Consider the following 13,713-nt stretch of genomic DNA (forward strand, 5'->3'; position numbering starts at 1 on the left):
ATTCGGTGCAATTAGGGGAACATAAATTTAATTACTTACATTGTGTTTGCCAATGCCCCTAAGATCATGTACATTTGATGCAGCATTATGACGACTCATTGTCACAATGGTAGGGATTAACTGAGCTGGTCTTGGCTCATTTACCAGTCATTGTTTCAAGGCAACCTTGAAATGTGTGGACATGAGAGACAGCTTCATCATAGCGCTTGATGGTTTTTGCGACTGCACTTGAAGAAATGTTCAAAGTTCTTGAAATGTTCCGAATTGACTGACCTTCATGTCTTAAAGTAATGATGGACTGTCGTTTCTCTTTGCTTATTTGAGCTGTTTTTGCCATAATGTGGACTTGGTCTTTTAACCAATTAGGGCTATATTTTGTATACCACCCCTACCTTGTCACAACACAACTGATTGGCTCAAAAGCATTAAGAAGGAAAAAAATCCACAAATTAACTTTTAACAAGGCACACCTGTTAATTGAAATGCATTCCAGGTGACTACCTCATGAATCTGGTTGAGAGAATGCCAAGAGTGTGCAAAGCTGTCATCAAGGCAACGGGTGGCTACTTTGAACAATCTAAAATACAAAATATATTTTGATTTGTTTAACACTTTTTTGGTAACTACATGATTCTATATGTGTTATTTCATAGTTTTGATGTCTTCAGTTATTCTACAATGTAGAAAATTGTAAAAATAAAGAAAAAAAACGTTAAATGAGTAGACGTGTCCAAACTTTTGACTGGTACTGTATATATACTGTAGCACCTTTTTTTCTAAGCGTGTATGAAAAATCAATGCCTTTAGAGACACACACAACTGTGTCTGGCTAGCTCCTGCAAATGGCTGCAGGGCTGTTACTACACTATGGGTGACTACTGTTAAACTGTTTTGTGTAGGATTGGTGTGAATTCAATTTCAATTCAGTCAATTTAGAAGGTCAAAGCTAAATAGTTTAGAATAAAACTACAGTTTACTTCCTGAATTGACTGAATTGAAATGGCCATGCATCTCCACTGACACCATTCAACCTTGGCACCCTCCAGTTCAGTTCCATCCACCATCTGGAAGCCTCAATCAGTGTGGTATTGGAGAAGAGCATTGGACAGTGTTATCAATCCAACCCAACTAGCCCTGTAGCCACGGGCTCCTCTTCCTGTCCCTCTGTCTCTCTTTGGGGACCAGACTCAGCCCATTGGGTGTTCTCTCCATCTGCTAACGCACAGAGTAGAGGAGAAGGATATACGAGGCTTTCGCAGGTGATGATGTTCCCATCTCTTCTATCCATTCTCTCATTTACACATAATTCCATTGATATTTCATTGATATTTAATGTATTCTTGTTGCTTTGTTTCAATCAATCGGTTTTACTGACAACAAACCCTTTCTTATTAAGAAACCACCCACTGTTAAAACCAGTAATACTAAATGCACTGTTATTACCCCATGAACCAGTTTACAGAAAGCATGGAAGGGTATGGAACATGGATAGATCTGGCACTTCCTGTTTTATATACATCATATTACCTTTACTCCTTTTCAGGACCCAGAGACCACTTGTTATTAATGAAGTAGTGTCTCATTGATGTGTTCTCATGTAGCAGTGTGGCTAGCTAGTGTTCCACTCTACAGTGAGCGCTAATAAACGAGGAAGGTATGCTACCTGTTTTCAATTAACTCCAGGAATGCCTGACATTTAGCTGTCTGGCTATTCATGCCACATGATACCCTCACTCTAACATCCTGTGGCCAACTGTCAATAATTAAATGTAAAAATGTCTATAGGGGCCACCATTGCTCCAAACATGGTGCTGTGGCTGAATATCAAAGGTCTATCCTTGGTTCCTTGCGTACTTGTTTCCTTGACCTCCTTCTCATAGCTCATTGGAAGAGAAAATCCAAGTGGAGGAACCTCACATCTTCTCGTCCAGTGCGATTTGAGAAGGAGGATGAGGAATAATGACAAAACGAGAATATCCCTCCTTTCCGCTAGCCACGGTGTTGTTATGCTTCCATGTAGATGACAGGATGAGCTAATTAACCCAAACTGAAGCTGTTTTATGATGCACTGGTGGTAGTTTATGGTTGGCCGCTGGTACAGTCCAGAGCAGCTGCCTGCATCTCCAATTAGTACTGTTTTACTGTGTGGGGTGTTTAGGCCAGTCCCAAATGGTACCCTATTCCCTATATAGTGCCCTACTTTTGACCAGGGCTTATTGGACTCTGGTCAAAAGTAATGCACTATTTAGGGAATAGGGTGCCATTTGGGAAGAAGCCTTAGTCATGTTTTTATGGCCTCCGTAAATGTTAAAAGAATGTCTGTGGCGGTCAGTCAAACCTTTAGGCTATTACATTACAGGCAATGATAGCCAAACCAACTTGGAGGGGTCATGATGATAATAAAAGTTTTAGTGTCAAGCAAACCAACTCGGATAGAGAATTGAACTGTGGAAGACAAAGATGACTTTTTGGAATTCCTATCACACATAAGCTGAGATGCACACAAACAGAAGTACACACAGACGCACACACACGCAAGCATACACACACCCATACCCCCCCACACACACACGCAAGCATGCACACACCCATACCCCCCCCTCCCCCCACACACACAGACACACACACACGCAAGCATGCGTACACCCATACCCCCCACACACACACGCAAGCATGCACACACCCATACCCCCCCCCACACACAAACACACACGCAAGCATGCATACACCCATACCCCCCACACACACACGCAAGCATGCACACACCCATACCCCCCCCCACTCACACATATGAAAGCATGCACACACCCATACCCCCCACACACACGCAAGCATGCATACACCCATACCCCCCCACACACGCAAGCATGCACACACTCAACCCCCCCACACACAGTGCATATACACATTATGCACATTATGCACACACAATTGTACACCACCAGTCAGCTATATTTTTCACCTAATGGGCACAAAAGTTGCAAATTGCAGCAAAAAGGACTTGGCAGCACAAAAATCTGTATTAAGTATTGATCTAAAAAGGTCAATTCTCCAATTCAGCAGCAGCAGTGCATCCGCAGCAGCTGTTCATGGTGATAGGGCCATATATTAAGAGACAGTAAAAGTGCCAGTTGACGTCAAGCTCACAGTGACACTAAAGAACTGATAGGGTGGAATTCTCCTTTATTGGTGCATTTGGGGGATGATTTAACAGTCACGATAACTCATAGTTACAAAGGATGAGACGAGCGCTGTTATACCTCTGGAAATCTTCAAAGTGCTCAAAGATGCGGATGCTTAGTCAGCAAAACAGATATGAAAGTGGTATTGCAGTTGATAAGCAATTTTTTGTTGTTGCCCTAATCTTACTTTTACAGCAAATAGTCTAAGGCCCCGTACACACTTAGGTTGTACAACTGGTGTACAACTCCTTTGACACAGAGCTTGTTGAAACCTCAGACATTTTTGTGATGCAACAGAGTTTATCTGTACACAAAATGTTTCCACAACCATTGTGGGGTGTCTCCGCAGGGTAATTACTTTTTGTGCCGAAAGCTCTCCTTTGTATCACAATTGTTGTATCAAATGTGTTCTATATCAGATCTGCAACTTGAGTGTGTACGGGGCCTAAGCGTCCGGATCAAAGCACATCAAGCCATGTATATGACTTTGCAGTTTATGACAAACTTACCATTTCAAACAGGATGTCATTCTTTGCAGCGCTTTGCTCCTCAATCACCTACCAGCAGCACTATAATAGCTACAGAGGGATGTAGTGAGATGTTTAGTGCCCCAGCGGTTTGATGTTGTGAGTAGGGGTCCCATGTTCATGGGCCTGTATCCATAAAGCGTCTCAGAGTAGGAGTGCTGATCTAGGATCAGTTTGCCTTTTTAAATCATAATGACTATGCTGGGGACCTGATCCTAGATCAGACCTCCTGGGTGTAGAACAGGGTGGGGGGAAGGTAGAGGGGAGTGAGTATGTCGGGACTGAGAGCATGTCCACACACTATGAAGTCTCTATGATGAATATTTCCTTTTCATATTAAAGCAAAAGACAACAGCGAAGCTGTTCATATCGTATCACCAGGAGCAAGTTGATGATATGAAAGAAGACAGAGACAATTTATTGCAGAGTATCATTATTCAGACTGTGGAGAATGATGGAAAGAAAGGATTCTTTCTCATCGGGGAGGCTGTTAGACGATGCCGTTTATTTTTCTGGAGGCAGTGTTCACTAACAATGTACACATTCTCTCTCTGTGTGTGTGTGTGTGTGTTTGTGTACGTGTGCGTGGACCAACGATCTAAGCAGGCTCTGAAGAGCAACAAGGGTTTCTCTGGAGATTCTCTCTGACCGTCACTGTTCCCTGTCTCTGACCTCTCTACCCTCTGTTTTTTCTCTAGATACGTTTATTTTCTCTCTCTTTTTTCTAGATTTCGCTTTCTAAACCCCAGCTGATTTTATTCTAGAAAAGCTTGAGGGACCCCCCATTGAGCCAATGACATTCTAACAGTCTAATAAATACATTTCATATATGCTATTGGAATTGTTTTAATTTGGTTGTGTTTATGAAGGTCTTAGGTAACGTTGGAATACATAAAGCATTTTCTTAGTAGTCTGAGCTATATGCTGCCGCATGCTTCCTTTTAGCTCGTGGAACAGCAATTAATATTGAAAAAAATATATATTTTGAAATAGAGCCCACCTCTTCAATTTTTAGATTTATTTGACAAAGGTATGTGTTTTAGAAACTGCAGAATCTGCTCTTTCTGATACAATATAGAAATCGAAACATCTTCCCTTGACGGGTTTTTACAATGACGGGTAGGCCGTCATTTTAAATAAGAATTTGTTCTTAACTGACTTGCTCAGTTAAATAAAGGTTAAATAAATAAAAATAAAACCTGCATGGGACTCTGTAGGAGGATTTGAAAAAGTACATTTTTGGCACTATTTCCCTGCGTGAATTCCAAGCTGCACCCATCTCTTCATATACAATTTGACAATTGATAATATTGTCACCCTATCAGACTATTGGCAATTGAATCTTGTCTTTCGGCTAACCCTATTATTATATGTGTGAATTTAGATTCAATATAGTTTAGGTGTAGTTTTGATGGGCCACCAGCTGTGTGGTGAATGACTGCAAGTGAATGAGGGTCCTCTTAAAACGTATAACATTTTTACATTTACATTTTAGTCATTTAGCAGATGCTCTTATCCAGAGCAACTTACAGTAGAGCGCATACATTTTATTAAATTTTTACATACTGAGACAAGGATATCCCTACCGGCCAAAACCTCCCTAACCCGGACGACGCTATGCCAATTGTGCGTCGCCCCACGGACCTCCCGGTTGCGGCCGGCTGCGACAGAGCCTGGGCGCGAACCCAGCCCAGCCTGGGCGCGAACCCAGAGACTCTGGTGGCGCAGCTAGCACTGCGATGCAGTGCCCTAGACCACTGCGCCACCCGGGAGGCCATAACACATTCTGTTCATGATATTAAGATTCTCACAATAACAGTGTTATATAGACTTATTTAGGAAAAGTCAAGGACGGGGGAACATGACTTTAAAAATGTCAGAGTAATTAATTAACCAATTGTTTTTTCTAGTGTTAATTGTGGCCTCCTTTTTTTGGGTGGCATACATGGAGGGAATAGGAGCACTCCTGTCCTTACCGTGTGTGTGTGTGTGTGTGTGTGTGTGTGTGTGTGTGTGTGTGTGTGTGTGTGTGTGTGTGTGTGTGTGTGTGTGGACATGTTTAACTATACATGGACCAGAAGTCCCCACAAGAATAGTAAACAAACAAAAAATGGACCAACTGGGGACATTTTGTTACTCCCCACAAGGTACAACATTTTGTAGTTAAGGTTAGGTTTAGGGTTCGGGTTAGGTGTTAGGGAAATATGATTTTGAATGGGAATTAATTTTGTGTCCCCACAAAGTTAGTTGTACAAGACTGTGTGTGTGTGCGTACGTGTTTCCCCCCTCCTTTCTCTCTCACCTTCTCCCTCTCCTTCACTCATCTGGACTTGATTGTTACTGAGGCTCATGGTGTGGTATATGTACTGTAATCACTGTCGCTGGCTTTATCTGCAGTGGAGCAGGCAGCTTGACGTTTGGTGATGGCTTTTAACACTAGTCTCTACACAACATAGACCGGCATGTGGAGTTTCAACCCAAAATTCACAACGCTGTGAAACCAGTAAAAGTGAAGGAAAAGGTCCAAGTCTTTGAAGTTGTTTACAATTATGAACGGAAGGCGAATCAATGGCCAAGATTGTGTCTCTATCCTATTGCACACACAGCTGTGTCTAAGCCTACCTGAAGTATTTTCAAGTCCACCGACCCCCTCTGCCTCTGTTTAGGGAAGATATTAACACAGGGGAATCTTTCTTTGGAAGCGAATGAACCAATTTATCAGAGTTTCAGCATTCGCTGTAAGGCCTGCATTTCAATGAGTTCCACCCTCAAGTGTTAACTGAGGACAACGCTCAGACAAGTAGTTAACTTTAATAAGGAAGGAGTTCAAATTTGGACACCGTCCAAGACTTTGGTTAAGTCCCCCCTATTCAGGTAGAATCCCCACAGATGCAGAAGACGGATAAGATTCAAATGCATCCCAAATAGCACCCTATTCCCTACAATAGTGCACTACTTTGACCAGAGCCCTATGGGCCTTCCCTATAGGGCCTGGTCAAAAGTAGTGCACTATATAGGGAATAGTGTGCAATTTGGGACAAGGCTCAGTAATCAAGTGTTGTCGGAACGTCCTGCCGGTGATGTTTATGAGGGCTCTGATTACCATAATCTAATTGGTTACGCAGATTTCTTGCTTTAGTGGGAGACCAGTGGGAGGCTTAGCTTCACTCCATCATATCACGGAACCCATCTCAGTTACCTTTGAAAATGGATTTCAAGGTTGCCACTTGTCAGGTGGCTTCATTTCGACTGGTTTTCTTCTCTCAATCTTTCCCTCGATTCAGTGTGTGTTGTGTGGTATGTGGGTGTACTTCAATGTATTCACAAAGCTTCTAAGAGTAGGAGTGCTGATCTACCCCCCCCTTTTGGCCACATGAGAGGGTACTGTGTATTATTCCCCTTTTTTCCAAACCAAGAGGTGGCATCTAATACCACTTTTTGGGGGGACGGAGGGGATGTATAAAGTGAAACTGGTCTTGTCAGTAGTAGAAGCAAAGGATTATGGGAAAGCGTCCCCCACCTTCAAAGTGCTGTCTGAAGTCACTGAGTAGGAAATACTCCTAACCTTTCCCCGGCAGGCCAGATGCAGTGCATACAGGATTGAGACAGCCGAGTAATTGCTGGAGCACGTAAAATGATTTACCCCCAGATGAATGAGGTTACGGAAAGAGCAACCACGGGTGTGATTTGGAGAAGGAAAAAGGTAGGACGTCCGAAACCGTCGGATGTTGGGTTTTGTATATCACTTTATTTGGTCAGTTCGTTTCACGTCTAATTGCATTGATGTGAATTTTTACAAAACAGTTGAGTGTGTGATGTTGTGAGGTGTTTGTGGATGTTGAGCACAAATTGGGAGTCACCCAGATGCTACTTACCCCCTTCTCGCCAATGCATCTCGCCTTCAGGCCTATTCACTTAGAGCTGGTGGCACAATCAAACATTTAGATTGTCTGCAAAAAAGGAAACAGCAGGGAAAAGGTCATTATGCTTGACGTGCAGTAATTTTATGTGACACGCTAAAGTGCTTTGCCACATTATGTGCTCATCTTTCAATGTTTAAAGTAATGAATTTCTTATTCGTCATGCTCCTAACTTCCCCCTAAAAAGTGTTATAAACAGACATGAAGTTATACAGCAGGCACTGCACACCTAGTGGCGGAGGTGAGTATTACATACGTCACCACGCAGACTGAAACTCTGCAAAGTCCAAATGGCTTGAACTCTGGCTCGTGGCTAAAGAACTATATATTGCCCTGTTGAAGGGAACTTGGCGTAATGCAACACCGACACTCAATCTTTTTTATCGGCAGACTAGTCTGTCAAGCGAGGGGAAGATATAAGGTGTCGCACCATCAGGTAGCAGTGTTTTCAATTTGCCATGGCTGTCCACATGGGCTGGCCCTGAACCGTAACGATAGGCACTAGTCACTCATACTGTATGTAACACCAAACCCCTAAAGGGTAATGAGCGATGTATTTCAAAGCCTAGAAGCTCTGTGAACTGCCTTACACATGGGGTGTGTGTGTGTGATTGATATAGCCGCTCTCACAGGCTGTGTGTTTCACTATGCAGATATGGCACATGCCATTGCATTTGCTTGCAGACTTACTACTAACACAAAGCGACACACTCTTCTTCTTGTCAGTCGCCTCCTATGCCATTCCCTGAGATCAGTACTGTAAGTATCACAGGAGGCTGCTGAGGGGAGGACGACTCATAATAATGGCCAGAACGGAGCGAATGGAATGGCATCAAACACATGGAAACCATGTGATTGATGGATTTGATACCATTCCACTTATTCCACTCCAGTCATTACTACAAGCCCATCCTCCCCAATTAAGGTACCACCAACCTCCTATGGTAAGTATACACATGGAGCTGCGTCAACTGTGTTGAATTTAAGGATGTGAGAAATATCAACGTGCGGCTAACACAGCCAGTTAGTCAGCAGTCAGACGACACTCAAACCTTATGCTTTGGGCCCACTGATGCATTCTGGGATACTTCACCCCAAACGATAGGACGAACAGAAATAATTCAAAGTGAGCTCACAGGCTGAAGTTAGCCCCCTTCTCTTTTAGTTGTCTATTTGAAGTTGCTGTGTTTTTTTACTCAGATCTGAGCATTTCTCTGTGACAGAGCCAGGGAGCACAGGCGATGTGCTGACTCGGGAGCGGCCAAGCTAGGCAGGCTAGTCAGACAGGCAGCGTGACTTTGGACAGTTTGAAAGGTACGGCGCCCAATGTGTCCCACTGGCTCCCATGCTCTCCTATAATAAGACTGGAGAGGAGGGAATTTACTGGAGCACGACTCCCCCTAGGGCATCTTCAGAGGACCCAGGTCCCTTCTCTCTCTTGCTCTCTCGCTCTCTCTCTCTCTCTCTCTCTCTCTCTCTCTCTCTCTCTCTCTCTCTCTCTCTCTCTCTCTCTCTCTCTCTCTCTCTCTTTTAGCGGCAGACATTTTATTACATTCAGGAAGTGGCTGTTGCCGGGTTTGCTGAAGAAATGAATTCTATTGTAAAATGACTTTCCGCCATTTTCTCAAAGCAGGCCAGTTAGCAATTTAGCTACTACATAAAAAAAAAAGTAAAAATGTTTTAGCAGACACTCTTATCCATAGCGACCCACTTACAGTTAGTGCATTCATCTTAAGGTAGCTAGGTAGGACAACCACATAGAGTATCCGTCATAGTAAGTACCTTTTTCCTCAATCAAGTAGCTACAGTATCAGCAAAGTCAGTGCTAGTAGTAAAGTGAGAGTGTTAGTTCACGAAAGGCAATAAAGACTAAAGTCTTTCTTGAGTACAGAGGCCTAGCCTAGACTTAGCATGTCTGTCAGTAGCTTGTAAGCAAACCATTACCGTCACAAAGAGGTCACTTTCTCACCTGCTTGTCACCCCTGAGCTTCTGAGTGCCACTCAACGTAATCTAATTAGGCCCATATTGAGTAATCATTAGCAATTAGCCTGTCGTACTCACTCCAGCTCCTTCTAATTACAAATCTTAATTACCGCTATCATGTATCATGAATGGGGGTAAGATGGGGTGAGCTAATTGGTTAGCACTCTCTAATTAGCTTTTATGCTAGTGTCGTGGAGGGCTCCTGACTGAGCAATGTGAATATGTGAGGATATGTGGGAGTGGTCAATATGCAGAGGTGATATGGCTTTAGTGTTCTCAGGGACACGACACACAGCTTGTGGCGGGGCTGTGGCACCAATCAAGGTGCATGGTGGGTATAAATAATTTACAGCGTCAGTGGTGGTCAATGGATGATGTGGGGAATTTGAAATAAGGTGTGTGTGTGTGTGTGTGTGTGTGTGTGTGTGTGTGTGTGTGTGTGTGTGTCTGTGTGTCTGTGTGTGTGTGTGTGTGTGTGTGTGTGTGTGTGTGCGTGCGTGCGAGAAAGACTATACCAGTGTAACCAATGTAAAGTGGCCCAGGCAGAAAGTGAGAAGAGAAGCAAAGAGGTTGTCTTGATTCAGAAGTGGTGGGAGTATTTATAAGTATGCATACTGAGACTGGCCGGATTTATGGACATGAATCAGCAAACATGAATTCACAATGTGTATCAATAAAGCAAACGCTTGAGCTGTGCTAGACAATTAAGCCTGCTTGTCGATAGCATCTTATTCAATACGACTGCAGTTATACTTACACAAGCATGAAATTAATTTTGTCAAAAAAACTCTCCACCTGGCACTGTAAATGGTTGATATATAATATCTGACTTTACACTGAATAATGTTTTTTTTTTCAATTCCAAAGAATAAGACAAAAAACTTTTTGGAACATTCATGTTCATGAAGATTTAGAACATTCTCACAAGTTCTTAATCATTACCAAATGAAAGCATGTCTTCTCTCAAGACTTAAGCATCTCAAATACACTGCTCAAAAAAATAAAAGGGACACTTAAACAACACAATGTAACTCCAAGTCAATCACACTTCTGTGAAATCAAACTGTCCACTTAGGAAGCAACACTGATTGACAATAAATTTCACATACTGTTGTGCAAATGGCATAGACAAAAGGTGGAAATTGTAGGCAATTAGCAAGACACCCCCAATAAAGGAGTGGTTCTGCAGGTGGTGACCACAGACCACTTCTCAGTTCCTATGCTTCCTGGGTGATGTTTTGGTCACTTTTGAATGCTGGCGGTGCTTTCACTCTAGTGGTAGCATGAGACGGAGTCTACAACCCACACAAGTGGCTATGCACAAGTTCCTATGCTTCCATGCACATTTGTGGCCTGCTGGAGGTCATTTTGCAGGGCTCTGGCAGTGCTCCTCCTTGCACAAAGGCGGAGGTGGCGGTCCTGCTGCTGGGTTGTTGCCCTCCTACGGCCTCCTCCACGTCTCCTGATGTACTGGCCTGTCTCCTGGTAGCGCCTCCATGCTCTGGACACTACGCTGACAGACACAGCAAACCTTCTTGCCACAGCTCACATTGATGTGCCATCCTGGATGAGCTGCACTACCTGAGCCACTTGTGTGGGTTGTAGACTCCGTCTCATGCTACCACTAGAGTGAAAGCACCGCCAGCATTCAAAAGTGACCAAAACATCACCCAGGAAGCATAGGAACTGAGAAGTGGTCTGTGGTCACCACCTGCAGAACCACTCCTTTATTGGGGGTGTCTTGCTAATTGCCTATAATTTCCACCTTTTGTCTATTTTATTTGCACAACAGCATGTGAAATGTATTGTCAATCAGTGTTGCTTCCTAAGTGAACAGTTTGATTTCAACAAAGGTGTGATTGAATTGGGGTTACATTGTGTTGTTTAAGTGTTCCCTTTAATTTTTGAGCAGTGTATATTGTCTAATGTTCCACGTAGATATATATTATATTTTATAAACTGGTGGTTTGAGCCCTGAATGCTGATTGGCTGGCAGCCGTGGTATATCAGACCGTATACCACGGATATGACAAAACATGTATTTTTACTGCTCTAATTACATTGGTAACCAGTTTATAATAGCAATAAGGCACCTCTGGTGTTTGTGGTATATGGCCAATATACCACGGCTAAGGGCTGTATCCAGGCACTCCGCTTTGCTTAAATATATAACAGGCAATATTATTGTCTGTTGACGGACACATTTGATTGGTCTCGCGTATCTCTTTGAGATTAACTGAGTCTGCAATAAATTGGGATATAGTTTGAATCCCAAATAGAACACTATTCCCTACAGAGTACACAACTTTTGACCAGAGCCCTATGACACTATATAGAGAATAGGGTGCCATTTGAGGCGCAGACAGAAACTCAACAGAAACTCGGACGCTCAGGGACATTTGTTTTTCTTTCCTCGTCCTCTTTTTTCTGCCATCCATTTTGAGGAGACTGATCTCAGTGTAAATCGCCCCTGACACCAGTCTAATGCCAGTCTCATGCCGTTCTATCCATGCCCATTTCCACCGCCTGGCATTGTGAAGTTAATCCAGACCAAGGCCCCCGGTGTGTTGCATTGGCCATTTGTCTCTCATTCGAATGACTGCCTTGTAGACAGGCTGCAAAAGGTTTACAATGTATTTCAATGGAGACATTTACACTTCAGCTGTATGGAGACGTGCTGTGGGGTTGAGGTAGATTTTATAAAGCAGAGGGCATTGAACATAATATTAATCACCTTTTGTGGAATATGCTTTTCTTTCAGGTGGTTGGTCCATCTATTATTGAGTGTGGAGTAACCATGTTTGAGAGTATCCTTGTTTGAGGAATAACCTGTCTGAGACTTGAAGACATGTGTGAGCAGCATCGCAGCTAATTTCTGGACTTTAGTTCAGTGCGATAATGCTATTGTTAAGGTGTGCGGGTTCAATACCTAGTTAGTTACACTGTATCAAAGCACAACAAAGCTAATCTTCTCCACATGCTGTGTGTATAAGGCTCACTATTACCCCCAATATCTTCAATTACTTTGTGTGTGTGTGTGTGTCAGTGTAACGGCTGTCCTCCTCCTCATCTGAGGAGGAGTAAGAAATGTCGGACCAATGCGCAGCGTGGAATGTGTCCATAATATATTTTAATGAAACAAACGAACACAGAAACAAAACAATAAACGCCATGTGAAATAACAAACCAAAACAGTTCCGTGCGGAACACACAGACACGGAAGACAACCACCCACAAAACACAATAGAAAACAAGCTCCCTAAATATGGTTCCCAATCAGAGACAACGACTAACACCTGCCTCTGATTGAGAACCATATCAGGCCAAACGGAAAAAAACAACATAGAAAAACAAACATAGATAACCCACCCAACTCACGCCCTGACCATAAAACAAAGAAATAACAAAAGAACTAAGGTCAGAACGTGACAGTCAGACCTGGGTTCAAATACTATTTCAATTATTTCAGTTACTTTAAGTATTCAGATATTTTTCATTTGAAAATACAAGTAGTCGTTGTAATGGTTTTGGAAATACACAGAGTATTTCAAATACAAATAAATACTCCCACGGATTTTAACCCTGGTCCTAGGAGTATTTGGAAATAATTACAAATATTTTCAAATACTAAGCTATTTATAGGAAATTATTTGAAAATACTTCCAACAGAAGTAGTTTATTTCAGACACTTTATTTGGATATACTCAAATACAAGGAAAATAATAAATAATTAAACACAGGCTTTTAAGCCCAGTTCTGGCGTGTGTCTGTGCGTGTGCACATAAAGTGTCTCTAAGCTCCTTTTCCTCTCTGCCCCCACAGTTCTGCTGGGTGTGTTGACGGCGTGCGCCCAGACGGAGATGAAGAGGGTTGTCGGTGATAATGCGACACTGCCCTGTCACCACCAGTTCTGGGCAGGTGACGCCCCCACACTGGACATCGAGTGGCTGCTCCTCAAGCCCAGCTCCAAGCAGAGAGTGGTGAGTGACTCCCTTTGGTTGTTGGCTTTGGGTGCATCTCAACAGCCTAAAGTGGCATCCTCCCCTTGTCACATTTCCTCCATAACTAGACAGGTGAAAGCACATTCCTGGTATAGGCGT

At 43.0% G+C, this 13,713-nt stretch overlaps 1 protein-coding gene across 4 annotated transcripts in view; it reads left to right on the forward strand.

Moving 5' to 3' along the window:
* The window catches only part of LOC129868161 (CXADR-like membrane protein), a 136,087-nt gene that overhangs the window by 85,608 nt on the left and 36,766 nt on the right, over positions 1-13,713 (forward strand). For all 4 annotated transcript variants that reach the window (XM_055941861.1, XM_055941863.1, XM_055941862.1 and 1 more), the window contains one exon: positions 13,436-13,593. In XM_055941861.1, coding sequence (XP_055797836.1) covers positions 13,474-13,593 — 120 coding nt within the window. In that variant the 5' untranslated portion in view covers positions 13,436-13,473. The remainder of the gene's footprint in view (positions 1-13,435; positions 13,594-13,713) is intronic.

The sequence above is a fragment of the Salvelinus fontinalis genome, chromosome 13, assembly GCF_029448725.1.
Source record: "Salvelinus fontinalis isolate EN_2023a chromosome 13, ASM2944872v1, whole genome shotgun sequence".
In the NCBI taxonomy this organism is placed as follows: Eukaryota; Metazoa; Chordata; class Actinopteri; order Salmoniformes; family Salmonidae; genus Salvelinus; species Salvelinus fontinalis.